This window comes from Sinocyclocheilus anshuiensis, unplaced genomic scaffold (genome assembly GCF_001515605.1).
Source record: "Sinocyclocheilus anshuiensis isolate Anshui unplaced genomic scaffold, SAMN03320099.WGS_v1.1 scaffold2533, whole genome shotgun sequence".
Classification (NCBI taxonomy): Eukaryota; Metazoa; Chordata; class Actinopteri; order Cypriniformes; family Cyprinidae; genus Sinocyclocheilus; species Sinocyclocheilus anshuiensis.
In genome coordinates, this window is record NW_015548189.1 from 437,818 (window position 1) to 452,670 (window position 14,853).

At 39.2% G+C, this 14,853-nt stretch overlaps 2 protein-coding genes across 4 annotated transcripts in view; one reads left to right on the forward strand and one right to left on the reverse strand.

Moving 5' to 3' along the window:
- The window catches only part of LOC107705038 (ras-associated and pleckstrin homology domains-containing protein 1-like), a 54,299-nt gene extending 47,412 nt beyond the window's left edge, over positions 1–6,887 (forward strand). Inside the window, exons 12-15 of the mRNA XM_016508154.1 lie at positions 3,720–3,818; positions 4,046–4,166; positions 4,361–4,503; positions 4,673–6,887. Of these exons, the coding sequence (XP_016363640.1) occupies positions 3,720–3,818; positions 4,046–4,166; positions 4,361–4,503; positions 4,673–6,604 (2,295 nt within the window). The 3' untranslated portion in view covers positions 6,605–6,887. The remainder of the gene's footprint in view (positions 1–3,719; positions 3,819–4,045; positions 4,167–4,360; positions 4,504–4,672) is intronic.
- Positions 4,421–12,912, reverse strand: LOC107705037 (secreted phosphoprotein 24). 3 transcript variants are annotated; one of them, XM_016508153.1, is made up of 7 exons: positions 12,812–12,912; positions 12,437–12,558; positions 12,113–12,235; positions 8,653–8,760; positions 8,310–8,355; positions 8,058–8,230; positions 4,421–4,466 (listed from the first exon to the last, which is right to left on the reverse strand). In XM_016508153.1, exons 1-6 carry the CDS (start codon positions 12,867–12,869, stop codon positions 8,103–8,105), a joined length of 585 nt encoding a protein of 194 aa, XP_016363639.1. In that variant the 5' UTR covers positions 12,870–12,912; the 3' UTR covers positions 4,421–4,466; positions 8,058–8,102. The 3 variants fall into 3 exon arrangements, with proteins under 3 accessions (XP_016363639.1, XP_016363638.1, XP_016363637.1); XM_016508152.1 differs by lacking the exon at positions 4,421–4,466 and adding an exon at positions 7,279–7,403; XM_016508151.1 differs by lacking the exon at positions 4,421–4,466 and having other exon boundaries at positions 7,944–8,230.
- Positions 12,913–14,853: the final 1,941 nt, after the last annotated feature.

Here is a 14,853-nt window from a genome sequence, read left to right on the forward strand (position 1 = left end):
TGTATAGTTTAATACAAAGGACCGAAAACCAATCACAAAGAGTAGGCTACTTTCTTCATTTAAAAACATGAGATACAGTGGGATGGGGGAAAAAGTCTTGAGACATGTTTTTTAAAACTTGAATTTACATTAATTTTACATGGCTTTCTAAACATGCCGCTCTCTTGTGCGAGACGCGAGTGCAACGCTGATAGATGCCCCGCTAGAAAATGTGATAAATATGCGTTCTGTGTGAACGGTTTGGTTTCAGCTTCGTTGTTCAGTTTAAACAACATCTTCGCCACACTGATGCTCTCGTTTTCTGCAATATATTGAATGAACAACGTAGCAGCGCTGCATCTGCTGGGTTCAACTGGATAGGCTAACAAAAGCATTAAAATGCAATGACACTTACATTGTCGTCGCATTTCATGCGCCACTGATAAGGCTGCCTGATGGCTGACGCAGACCTAAAATTCGAATGCAACATTTTTTTATTCGATTGTGGATTTTTTTTTTTATTCGACGAATATTCGAAATTCACATTTTTTTTTGACAGCCCTACTGCTCACACCATTCTTCAAAGACTGGCCATTTATTGCTATAAAGTGAGCGAGTAGAGGAGGCTTTTGCACTCTGTATAGTATGTATGACTGATGGAGGCAGACCTGCTGCATTCAAATTCCACCTCTCACGGGCCAAGCCCAGAGAGCTATCCTGGGACAGGAGATGGATGGGAGGGGCCATGGCTGGCCTGACAGCAGTTAAACCATCTTGGCCACCCAATGTTTGGATGGCTAGTGTGGAACTATCAGTATTAATGGCAGACCCTGTTCCCTCACTCTGGCTAGAGTGGGGGAAATTAAGCTCAGAGGAGGGAATGCATAAAGAAGGATGTCTGGCCGTCTGGCTGGTGAGACATTGTGTGAAAGACGCAATTATCCCTTCTGTTAGTGTGACTTGATAAGAGAAGGAGTCTATGCTGAGCCCCAGATATTGTTTGTTGAGAGGGCTCCAAACGGCTCTTTATCCTGTTGATCCTGAACCCCAAGTTGCTGAGATGATTTTACACCTCTGTGTCTTTCACTGCTTGCTCTCTTGGCGACAAGCATATCAGATAATCGTCTATGTAAGACAATATTCTTATTCCGTTGTTCTTCAATGGGAACAGGCCTGCTTCCACACATTTGGTAAAAACCCTTGGGGCTAAAGATAGCCTGAACTAAATAGTTTGAAACTCGTAAGCTGTGCCTTGGTATGCAAATCTGAGGAATTTTCTGTGAGAGGGGTAAATGTCTATGTGAAAATATGCATCTGACAGATTGATTGTCACAAACCAATCATTCCGACGAATCAATCGACAAAGTACTTTGTGTGTCAACATTCTGATTGAATACTTTCGTAGGTGCTTGTTCAACACACGAAGGTCCAAAATTGGATGAAGGGCTGTGTCCAGTTTCTTTGGAATTACAAAATTACGGGAATAAAATCCCTGACGGCTCAGGCACCACTCTGATTGCCCATTTGTTTAAAAGAGTTTCGATTTCAGCCGTCAAGACACAAGCTGATTCTCCCTCGACCACTGACACATTCACCCCGTTGAATCGGGGAAAAAGAAATCCTCTGCACACTTCCGACATCAGACATTGTCACAACACATTAGCCTGTTGGTCTAAGGTAATTAAACCTTCCAAAGGCTCGCCTTGATTCGTAAAGCCTAAAGTTGACTTGACGTCACCTACCACTGTAATTTAATACGCAATAGGCCGATTAGAATAGCTCGCCCTGACATGGACCCTATTCTAATTTTTAAGGATGTCACAATGACGGTCCAACTTTCGAACAGATTAGCAAAATCAGCAAAGGCAAGATGTGCTGAGAGAGCTTGCTGCAGTCTCCCACGGGAAGAAAGCGCGAATCACTTATAACAGCACTATTCTTTAAGTAGATTTCGCTATTAGTAGAGACGCATCACCACCCATCATCAGTAATTCTTTACTTTAATGAAACCATTGTAATCCTGATAGTATTCCCATTTTTTACAAAATGTAACTGTAATCTGATTACTTTGTTTTATGACGTAACTGTAACGAATTACAATTACCAGTTTTTTTGTATCCTGATTACATAACACTGTTACATGTATTACATTACTCCCCAATACAGAGTGTATATCAACAACATCTCGCGAACCTCAGTAGCTAAAGAAGCAAATCTGTCTACTCAAACATTTTACACATTTATTTATAGTATCCATTATAGTATCCAAGAGTAAAATCAAATAAAATGTTAAAATATTGAATTTCTGGAATCTCATAGGAAGGTTTAAAGGGTTATTTCACCCAAAAATTAAAATTAGCCTGTGTTTTACTCACCCTCTAAGCATCCTAGGTGTATATGACTTTCTTCTTTCAGACAAATCCAGTCGGAGTTATATTAAAAATTGTCCTGGCACTTCTAAGCTCCATCATAAGCTCCACCACAGTGTTTCTCTTTAACAGCCCAAAACACGTTAAATAAAGCGCGAGCATCCGTAATAAAAACGTGCCTCACACGGCTCCGGGGGGTGAATGAAGGCCTCCTGTAGCGAATCCATGCGTTTTTGTCAGAAAAATATCCATATTTCAAACGTAATAAGCACTTTTCTCTCACTTCTGCTGACTGCCGTATGCGGAAGCGTTGCGGCAGATGACGTAGAACGTATGCGTCGCGCGTGTGCGCCTCTGAGATAGGCTAGTCTCACGAGTTTAAGGTAGCAAAGTTTCCTTACTTTAGCAAAGGAAAACCAGTCTCCTCTTGGCTTATATTGAAATCCTCCAACATTTTTCTTTACAAATCCTCGTTTTGTGCTTCTAATTCATGACCGGCATTTTGTTTTGTTCTCTCTCTGCGTTCGTCACTAATCACGCAACGCCTACGTCATCCGCCAGAACGCTTCTGCATATTACAGATAGCGGAAGTGATAGAAAAGTGTTTATTACGGTTGAAATATGGATATTTTTCTGACAAAAACGCATGTATTCGCTACAGGAGGCCTTCATTCACCCCCCGGAGCCGTGTGAGGCACGTTTTATTACGGAAGCGCGCGCTTTATTTAACGTGTTTTGGACTGTTAAAGAGAAACACCCGCCCACTAGTGCCAGGACAATTTTTAATACAACTCTGATTGGATTCGTCTGAAAGAAGAAAGTCATATACACCTAGGATGGCTTGAGGGTGAGTAAAACACAGGCTAATTTTCATTTTGGGTGAACTAACCCTTTAAATGCACTGATCCCTATCTATTTTCACAAATGTAAATAGACTACATTTGTGAATATAATTTTTTTTAACTAAATTAAAAAATGGGTAGGCCAACAGGTGGCTAACTGTATGGACAACTCACATGTGATTGTGTGGCAGATGGCTTTGCATTATGCATATTGTCTAAACCAGGGGTTTTCAAACCTGTCCTAGAGGACTCCCAGCCCTGTACATTTTGTATGTCTCCCTCATGTAACACACCTGATTTAACTCATTAGCTCATTAGTAGAAACTGCAAGACCTGAATTGGGTGTGTCTGATAAAGGAGACATACAAAATGTGCCGTGCTGGGGGTGCTCCAGGACAGGTTTAAAAACCCCTGGTCTAAATCATTGTTACTGCCCTCTAGTGGTTCATATGTATTAGCAATCTAAAGAAAATCTCTTGAACCATTGATGTCTTCAGTGTCTTGGTAATATTGTTGATTGTGCCCACAGCACCCTCAGATCCAGAAGAAGTCACAGTATATCAAATACTTGTGCTGTGATGATGTCAGAACTCTACACCAATGGGTCAATGGCATTCGTATTGCTAAGGTAATCCCATAGCTTGTCTGTTATGTTTTCTGTTCAATTAATGAAACCTGTGGCCTCAAAACATGTTCCTCTGAAACTAATATGCCACATTTATATAACTGTAACTCTTCTGTATTTGAAAAGGAATTTATAACCAGTGTTCATGTTGGAAATTGTTTAATCTTCAACCATGTATGTGTATATGTTGGGTTTATATAACTTCATCATTGAATGTGTTTTATGTACAGTATGGGAAGCAATTGTATGTGAACTATCAGGAAGCCATGAAGCGCACAGAGGCTGCCTATGACTGGTCTTCTCTCTCCAGCACCAGCATCAAGTCGGGAACAAGCTCAGTCAGTATACCTGGTGAGTAACTTGAACCTGATCACTGACCTTTGTAAACTCTTTTATGAAATCTATTTTTTTTCAAATATCATTGTAATTTATGGAGCATTTTCCTTTCATGGCATAATAGTGATTTTACTGACTTATTACTGTAAATGCTACTTGTTACTGTAGGTTGCTATCTGATGTTTGTGCATATTTGTTTGTGCTTAAAGAGTCACAGTCAAACCACTCTAGCCAGGCAGACAGTGGTATGTCAGATGGTACTTCATCCTCCCATGCCCGCTCCCAGAGTGTAGTCAGTTCAATCTTCTCTGAGGCCTGGAAGAGAGGGACACAAATAGAGGAGAGCACAAGGGTGAGCTGTCCTCTTTCTCTGGAGAGATACATCTCTTTACTTGAGCACTTTCTTCAGTTAATCTCTTGATAAAACACCACAGAGTAAGATGAACCACACTAAAAGCGGAAAGGATATTAAATTAAGAAATAACGTATTATTATTCTTTCTTGTTTTTATATTGGTTCAGGCAAGGCCAGAATCAATCCGTTCTACCCATTCAAGCCATAGCAGCCATTTGCAGTCACAGCCTGTACCACCTCCACCTCCCATAATGCCAATGCAGTCACAGCCTTTACCACCTCCTCCTCCCATAATGCCCTTGCAGTCACAGCCTTTATCACCTCCTCCTTCCATAATGCCTGTGCAGTCACAGCCTTTACCACCTCCTCCTCCCATAATGCCCATGCAGTCACAGCATTTACCACCTCTTCCACCCATAGTGCCAATCCAGTCACAACCCCTGCCACCTCCTCCACCCATAGTGCCAATCCAGTCGCAGCCTTTCCCACCTCCTCCACCCCCTCTTCAGGCTAATAGCCTTACCCCTCCTCCACCAACCTTTACAGTACAGGCACATTTCATATCCAATGGACACAAGCAGGTCCTTGCCCACAAATTTCCCAATGTACCCCAGGATGTAATACCACCAGCCAATCAGATCCATTCACCTCTCCCTCCACCACCACTACCATCAGCACCTACACTCCCTCCTCAACAGCATACAGCTCCAAATCCACCACCACCGCCTCCTCCACCACCTCCATCAGCTCCCATGCAGCTGCCAATTCATCCTGCAGTTTTGCCCAAAACTTTCACTGGTGGATTTCCACCCCAGACAGCACCAAAACCTTCGTATGGCATTCTTCCGGTATCCCCAGTAGCTCCATCACCTCAAACTCCAGCACCACCACCACCACCTCCTCCTCCACCACCTCCAGCACCATTGAAGAACCAACCCCCACATACACTACCCAAGCAACACAGCATCTCCAAGACACTACCCTTCTCCAGCCAAACCTCATCAGTGCCATCTCTGGTTAAGCAGCTTGCTAGCCAGTTTCCTGTTGCATCTCCTGCAATGACCAATCAAACTGAGTCACAAAGTCACAAAACTCCTCAGTCCCCACCTGCAGTGAAGGCTAAACCAAAATGGCAGCCTGTAGGTCAAGGCCAGCAGCAACAGAGGTCACCTGAATTTCCACCGCCGCCTCCAGAGAGTACCCTTGCCTTTCCTTCACCACCACCACCTCCTCCTCCTCCTCCTCTTCCTATGTCAGGCTCCCCTATCATAAAATCCCCCTCTGGCTCATCTGCAGGGGTCAAGAAACCTCCACTGACTCCTCAGCGCAACTCCAGTGTGAAGTACAATGCCTCTGTGGAGTACCAGGATTCCCGCAGGAACTTGGTGAGCAAGTTAAACCCTAGTTCTGCTTCATCATCGACAACAACCTCTAGTAGCTCACCCTCCAAGGAGCTTTCTACAGGTCCTCGTGCACCCCCCAATCCAGGGAAGCTCAATCTGTCAAATCTTCCTTTGGCTTTGCAGAACAAATTGAATCAGAACCGCCAATCGACTGCAGATTTCCCATCCCCTCCACCCCCAGAAAATGACATCTTCCCCCCTCCCCCACTGGAGTCTGACCTTCCTCCACCACCGCCCCTTCCAGGTGATCCAAATGGTTTGTCTCCGAAGGTGGCTGTGGTCAATCCTCAGCCCCAGCCTGCTTGGGGCAAGAGTTCCCTGAAGAAGACGCAACCTCCAGCATCAATTCGCTGTAGCAACACTATTAGAGGGTCTCCACCACTCTCACCCCCTTCCATAAAAGGGTGCCCTATTCCCCCTTCTTCTTCCAAAGGCACCACACAGCCAAACTTCTTGGAGGACCTTAACAAGACACTGAAACGCAAGTCCTCGCGAGTCTCTGGAGACAAATTGGACCCTGTGGCCACAATGGATGACATGGCTTTGCCACCACCTCCACCTGAGCTTCTGCATGATCAACTGAGACACAGTGGTAGTGGCTTCATGTCCGGGAATATCTCAGGCTATGCAACGCTACGGCGAGGGCCGCCTCCTGCCCCACCCAAGCGGGACCACAGCACCAAACTCACAAACTAGAAAACTGCAACTTTTCCTGGACACTCTTGCTTGCTATTTTCATGTCTGTGTCATAGAGTTGTAGAGGAGAAAGCCATCATTTTGTTGATATGCTCAGCTTTTTCTGTACAAAACAGCTCAAGAAGTTTCAGCTTTACTGTGACTTTGTGACAGTGCATAAGTTCCAGTTCCAAACAACTGAGTGATTCCACTTCAACACCTTGGTACTGCATGGAAGACAAAACTACATTAAACTATTAATCTTATTGTTTTTTGGGAAGACAAACGTTTTGAACTTTGGGGTTGGGTGGGATTTTTAATTTTGATTTTATATTGTTTATATATTATCGATTATTTAATAATCTGAAGAGATTTTGTTATTTCAGACTGAAGTTTTTTAAATGGTTGGATGGTTATTGTTGTTTGAGGAGTTTTAGATGGGTAAGTTGATTTAGACAGTGTGTTTGGCTGGTATATTAGTTTGGCACAACTTTAACCATTTATGTGGCAGATCCAGTGCTGAATGGAGGCATCTAGAATGTATCTTGATCACTATTGTTCTTTGAGCCACTTTAAATGCGTTTTAGTTGTAATTGTCAAAACTGTAACGTGAAGGACTTGTTCAGGGAGTTGACTCAATGTCTAGTTCTGTGAGACTGTGGAATGTTTTTTTTTTTTATTATTAGACCTGTTTAAATTGTAGATATTCTCATTTGCTGCAGTATCTTTGTTTAGGTAAAACAAATGACTGCCTTGCTGTTCCTTGTTGGTCCTTACTTCCTCTGGTGAACATTCATGCTGACTTTTACAAATTGTTCACCTATGGAGAGATAGGCTTTTAAGTCATGTGACTGAATGACACAATCATTATTCACATAGATTTATTGTATATCCTGTATTACAACCTGTATCATTGGCTCGTGAATACAGCCACGCCTTAAGATTCTAGAACCTGCGTATCAAATAACCGATAAAAATATTATCATCTTACAAAAAGAGGCCATTAGGAAGTTAAATTTCCCTGTAGGTTTTACTTGTTAAAGGATTCTGGCATATTTTTCCCATTTAGACATGACATACAACTTTAGAATCTTACAGTGAGCACCTATAATGGCTCTATAAGAGCTCCTTTCCATTAGTACAAAGTATGCATATTACCTCATGTCCACATTTGATTTTGAAGAATTTGTTTATTGAATGTATTTACGATATCATGAAACTTTTCAGGCTGTTGAGAAGTGACTAACTGAAGTTGATATTAAATTATTAAAGTATCCGGTTTGTTAATATCATCCATGTTTCTGTTTTTATTGGGTTTCTTGTGGAGGTTAATGCCAGCAGGTTTCTATTTGTATTCATATCTCATAGAGTGAATAATCCTGTTTCATGTTTCAGTGGAGGATGCAGTTATTGGTAGCCATTGGCAAAATCCTTAGTACAGTAGTCTTTTCATTTAGCTTTATGTTTGTAGCACCTTAATGTTTGTATGAAGAATCTTCATGTGATTTCATCCAGCAGGTCAGTGATATGGCAGGTGATTGCTGAAATGGTCTCCACGAACATGGTTGGTTTCAGTGTTGTCATGATGACCCGCATGTATTGGTTGAACCACATTAATGCTTGGTGCTGAAGTTGAATGTGTGCGGTCTACAAAGCATTATTAACATTGTGATTGCAATATTTATACACCAAATATGAAAGTATGAAATATGACAAATGTATTTACCTCCAGTCCCAAAATGATTTAAATCATAGTATAATCCTAACCCCCCCTGTTGGCGGAAAGAAGTTGTCAGCAATTAATTCATTGTTTAGTCATGCATTTATAAATTAAAATTTATTTACTTAAAATTAAAATAATATTTTCAGTTTAACTATCCTTGACACAGTTCACATACTTCTGCACAACTAGTTTTTAATCAAATTACATTTACTGATGCAAACTTGCATTTCATTCTAGCCCTTCTTGCTTGTTTACTAGACACTTACATTTTGGCCTGTATCTACTCATGCAAATGTTTGTATGCCCATGGTGAAATACAGTCTCTTAGCTTTATGTTGACACTCACCTCCTCACTGGACTCCGAGCTCGAGCTGTCGGCCTTTGTGCATCTGAGAGAGATGATGCGAGTGATATCCTGGTTCACTCTGGCTCTGATATAGCACCCTGCCTCCGACTAAATTCCCAATGGTATGGACAAGAATCAAATAAGATTCACTAAAAAAGAACTTTATACTCTTAATATTACTAATCAATATTACTTATTATTATTTTTCATTATGCAAGTTTCTACAAAGCATTGTTAATATACACATTTAAAAAATGTTGCAGCAAATTCAACAGTCACATAACATTAAAGGGGTCCTATTATGCTGTTTTCACTTTTTCAACTTTAGTTAGTCTGTAATGTTGCTGTTTGAGCATAAAAACGATCTGCAAAGTAACAAATTTCAAAGTCCACTTCAAAAGGAGATATTTATTTAACAGAAATCACTTTTCAAAAACTACAACGAACGACTCGTTTGGACTACAACGCATATTTTCCGGGATTTGTGATATCACAAATATCGCCGAATGGTTTGAGACCTGGTTGAGCTGCACCAGAGAAGACAACGAGTGTTATCCCTACGTCGGAGCCACACTAGCTTTCCCAAAACAGACGAACTTAGAGTGGTTACAATCATCCGGGTTTAAATCGCGCTCAAAATGATTTGATTTTGACGCGATATTTACACCTGTTTTTATACAGTCTGATTTACACTGAAGCTCGCAGGCGGCTATGGTAAGGGGCATGACATTTCCCGACCAGGCGCCGAGTGCTGCCAATCACAACACACACTGGCCCAGCTAACCAATCACAACACACACTGGCCCAGCTAACCAATCACAACACACACTGGCAATCAAGACTTTGTAAAAGAGCATAATAGGACACCTTTAAGACTTTTTTTTAAAGTCCAACATGTTTTGTGGTATACGCTATCATTCAAAAGTTTGAGGTCGGTATAGTTTTTTTTACAGTTGCTAGGGCCAATTTTTCAATGCTTGGATCACTTTGACAAAACTCTTCATACAGTGAGCACAACAGCATCTGTGGATAAACTGAATAAGACAGCAGTTTGCTGCATTTCTACATAATACCATACTGAAATATATTCTAAACCTAAAAAATGAAATGCTAGCAAACAGTTAGATGTAGCTGAATAACTACACAATTGTTAAGTCTTTCAGTTTCATTACCATCTATAAAAAAAGGGGAGACTTTGGAATGATTTTGTACTGTAATGTAAATATGGACCATGTAACATTTACTGCAGGGGATTCTAAACAGTGGAGAGCTGTCATTCTTGTTTTGTTAAGGAATTGTACAAAAGAAGACACTGATGCTATCTGTTAGTGTTTTTAGGTAATTGTTTTATGGGTTACACTGTGTTTGCTAGGTGACAAACTTGGCTAGTGTTATGAAAAATGACTTGATTTGAGATTTATGAAGAAACTTTTAAGAAGTGTTTTGGTAGTTTTAGTGCCTTTTCGATTTGAAATTTACTGCTGTGCCAAACTGAAAGTTGGAAAACTGTTTTTAAAAAAGTTTCTTATGCTCATCAAGGCTGCAGAAATTTGAACAAAATAGAGTGAAAACTGTAATGTACTTATTGGCAGGGGTGTGGACTCGAGACTTGACCCGGACTCGAGTCCCAAATTTGATGACTTGCGACTCGACTCGACGTAGCCTAATTAAAGAAGACTTGAGACTCGACTTAAACTTTGACAGCAAGGACTCGAGACTTGACTTGGACTTGAGTCCTGTGACTCGGAAAGACTTTATGATCAGATCAAAGTCGTTATAGACGCGGCCCTGCAGCGTGCTTGCGCTTGACTGGCAATAAGCCAGAGACTGCGTTCAGGGAGCGCTGGATATATAGGCTAGTATAAATTAATGGAGTAATAACACAATTTACGACAAAAGAACAGAGATAAGAAAAAGAAAAAAATCGCCGCCCAGCAGACACACGGAGCGGGCATGAGAAACTTCACTGGTGCTCGCCTCATCATCACTGTGACCGCTGCTGTTAAATATTCCTCACTTCTTCTGTTTGTCCGACACCGAGGTGCACCATGAGTGACGGATCCGCATCCCCCCGCCACGACCCTCGCACTGCCAACTCCATGTGCTTTCATTTTCATTTTTATTTGTAATAAACACCTCTGAGACCTGTTTTTGTCAGATCTACACTGTTTTTGTTCGATCAGTTACATATTTTATTTGCATGTGCATTTTATTTTATTTAAACCTCCATTAAGTTTAAAGTAAATCTGAGTTTAAAGTTATGGTGCAACAGGATTAAAGTTAATCTTAAATATAATTTAAATCCAGGATCAAAATGATGAGTTAAAAATGTAAACCTGCTTATTTTTAAAGGTTTAAAGTTTGGTGCAACAGAATTATTAGATAAACCTTGATTTAATCTAGATTTAAAATTAATCACTGCAAACCATTTAGCTATAATTTGTTTCATTGAGGTTCCAAATAATGGCTCATTGGCTTTGATATAACACCTAGAAGCATATATTCTTATGCACACATGAAAAGTATGTTGCAGTTGTTATTTCTCTGAAATTAAGTTGTCTTTGCTATTCTGTTACTAATAAAATAGTTTTTTTTTTTTTTCACTGCTTGTCCTATTTTGGCACAATCCCTAAATTTAACTTGAGTAGTTTTACTAAGGGCACCCATCTCACATGAAATGTAACTATGTAAAAAATATATTCTACCTGCCTTCCTGAAATAAATTACTATGAATTTGATATGGTAATTAACACTGAGACACTAATTTGGGCAAAGAGCACTAATGACTTGTTTAAGACTTGAAGCTAAAAGTTGAGGACTTGCAACTCGACTTGGACTTGCCTGTCTTGACTCGGGACTTGACTTGGGATCTTGACTCGGGACTTGAATGCAAAGACTCGAGACTTACTTGTGACTTGCAAAACAATGACTTGGTCCCACCTCTGCTTATTGGCATCAAATTTTTGAACAGTAATGTATATAATGTAAATTATATAAATATATTGTAAATAATCTCAACATTGTTTGGGAATATTCAGTCTTTCACCATGGTCTGTAAAATAAAATATGAAATATAATCATATATTAAATATAATGTATATAAATTAAATATCATTAGCTGTTGTTTTATACACAATTATTGTCATTTTTGTCGACAACATGTGTGTGATAACGTTTATGGGTAATTTATATTAAAAATTAAAACCACTCACAGCAGTTTATACAAATGTCTGTGACTATTCACATATTGCATCCTTTTTGCCTCCACAATTAAAATTCTGCATTTGAACTGGAATATTAAAGGCGTTATCAATTTAATTATGAATGGTGCACAACCCTGGTACATCAGCTGTTCTGTGTCATACAAACACCATTTGTTACAATCTATCAGCAAACCCGGACCTTAATAATGTCCATCATATATGATATTAATGTGAATGAACATCTTGAGATAACCTACCACAAAAAAACCTTTGCGGTACATGCAGCTTTGAGGATCGACCCCAGAGCTCTTCTGACACTCCGTCTCCCTAATGCCAAACCTCAGATGCAGATCAAACGTGCCCATTCCCAGAGGAACAATCTTAAGGTAAATAAAAGCAAATGATCAGCAGTTGTTACAGGACAATCACTGACCACTGGAAAGCTGCTATCGATATTTTTGGTTTTGTTGCCTTTTTTAAACTATTCATTTGTGTTATACATTGTCTGCTGGATTCTCACTAGTCACCCTATACCAGTTTTGACAGATGCAGAAATGAAAGAGTTGTAAGAGTGTACTGACCCTCTTTACAGACGCCTTGGACACTCTGTAGAGGTGATTGGTGGCAATGCGTGCATTGATCCGATTGAGTGCTATCTGCAGAGCATCATCTGCTTTTAAGCTGAGTTTAAACAGAGGAAAGCCTATGGTTGCATGTTGAAGGTCATGTTACTCATTTAAGGATTTACAAGATTAAAAAGCAGCATTTTAGACTGTTTTCAAAGGTTAAGAGTTTCTAATAATAAAAACAAATCCAAGTCATTTTAACCACTGACTTTTATTTTAGCAAAGTATGACCGCTGCATATACAGTATGTTTCCATTGTTAGCCTTACCAGAGTATTGTTACATATTTATTTCTTACACTCTGCTAATAATATATCAAGATCACACTCACCTAAAACTCCCAAAACCTGCAGGAGCAGAAACAGAAAAACACAGCACCTCATTTTCATGCCAGACTGGATGCTCTTACTACCACACAGTCCCGTTTTTAACTGTTATGTTATGTTACTGTTATCTCTCTCCTGTTCGTACACATCTAGGTAAAGAGGAACTTTGTCATACAGACCCAATGCTTGTTTTACCCAGAATATGTTCTGATAATCTGATTTCAAAAATGACTGTGTAATGTGTGTGCGTGCGTGCGTGCGTACGTGCGTGTGTTTGCAAAAAATGTTTAATTTCTTTCTAAACTTTTTCTTTCAGATTTTCTCCTGCATCTGAAAACGTGAAATTATAAATGATTGCAAAGTAACTTGTGCACAAAATATGAAGTTGCCCTCCCACTTGTAGGTCAAAGGGGAGCTGAACAGAGGAATGTCTATGTGGCAAGCAAATAATTATAAACAAGAACATGATGGGGAGTGAGAAATTTAAGTTTTAATAATGAGATTAATATATTTTCATGACAGTAAAAATCAAATCTGTGACTCTGATGAAAAAGCTAAGTGAACAGACATCTAATTTTGTCATAAGCCAAGATGAAATCTGCTTTCTTAACAATTAGTAATTTCTGAGAGCTCATATTACCAACAGATGCAGAGCGGTGTTCAGGGAAGGCTTGACAAGTTCCTGTTGTTGTAGATCAGTTTCATAAATCATGAATTGTTACAGCTAATTTTCACTTCTTACTCCTGTGAGTGTATAGTCTGTTAAACATATTTGAACTATTACACAGTTATTGTTCAGGAATAATGATACTTATGTTCAAAGTTCATTGAACATGTTGACAGTTGTGACACCATGTCCTAATAACGGAGGTGTTGCCACACTATGCTGGGTTGTTACAATGGAGTTTGATATTAAATGGCATATCATAGGCTATTCATCAAATATTTAACAGTACAAGAATTATGAATCAGAAAAAATTTAAAAGGCAGAAATATTGTTTCGGCCAACTAATGTTATGAAAAATACCCTTGTTGAAGCATTCAATGAAAAAAAAAATGTGTAGAAACTATTTTAACTCATAATTTGCTAGTAAATTTCACAATTAATTACAAAGTAGCACATCGAATTAAATGTGAAAATTAAATTAAATGCGAAACAGACTGAAATAGTATTTTTCTTGTAAAATGTACTCTAAAAGCACTTTCTGTTCTACATGCAACTTGAAAAGATATTTTTTTATTTTTATTTTATTATTATTTTTATAGTGTTCTTACATTTTTAGTCACCGATGTGCAGGTGTTAGTAGAAGTTGTCCCAATTTTCTCACTGGTTTCTATTGTGCTAATCCAGTTGTCCATATTTATGTGCTCAAAAATACAGTAAAACAGTACTATTGTGAAATATTATTACAATTTAAAATGACTGTTTAATATATCTTAAAATGCAATTTATTTCAGTGATGCAAAGCTACATTTCAATATAATAATATATCACAATGTTATGGTTTTTACTGTATTTTTGATCAAATAAATGCAGCCTTGGTGAACAGAAGGGACTTCATTAAAAACATTTTAAAATCATAATGCTTACAAATGTTTGACAAGTACTGTATATACAGTATTGTTAATAATATATATTATTAGAAAGTATTTATTCGACATGCACACTGTAATCCCCGATGTAAGTTGTTTTCCTGATTGTCTTAAAGTTTAAAATCAATATATATTTTTTAGTACTGTGAGCTTGTTCAATTTGGGTCCACAAAAAAAAGAGAATATTTCTTTAAGGGGTCCTATTATGCTCTATTACAAAGTCTTGATTTTGTTTTGGGGGTGTACTAGAACAGGCTCTCATACTAGGTTGTTCGAAAAACATTATTTTTCACATATTGTACATTATTACAACACCTCTCTCCCCAGTCTGGCATGAACGGATCGAATAGTTCTTGTATCAAATGAAGGCCCGCCTTCTGAAATAAGAAATGTGCTGTGATTGGTTAGCTGGGCCAGTGTGTGTTGTGATTGGCAGCACTCGGCGCCTGGTCGG

What these genes read in the sequence shown, in the direction of transcription:
- LOC107705037 (XM_016508153.1), bottom strand. Translation starts at nt 12,869, where the DNA reads ATGAAAATGAGGTGCTGTGTTTTTCTGTTTCTGCTCCTGCAGGTTTTG. An exon ending in CCAAGGCGTCTGTAAAGAGG is followed by an intron (nt 12,236 to 12,436) that starts GTCAGTACACTC and finishes ATTTACCTTAAG; the next exon opens with ATTGTTCCTCTGGGAATGGG. An exon ending in GCTCGGAGTCCAGTGAGGAG is followed by an intron (nt 8,356 to 8,652) that starts GTGAGTGTCAAC and finishes TTCCGCCAACAG; the next exon opens with GGGGGGTTAGGATTATACTA.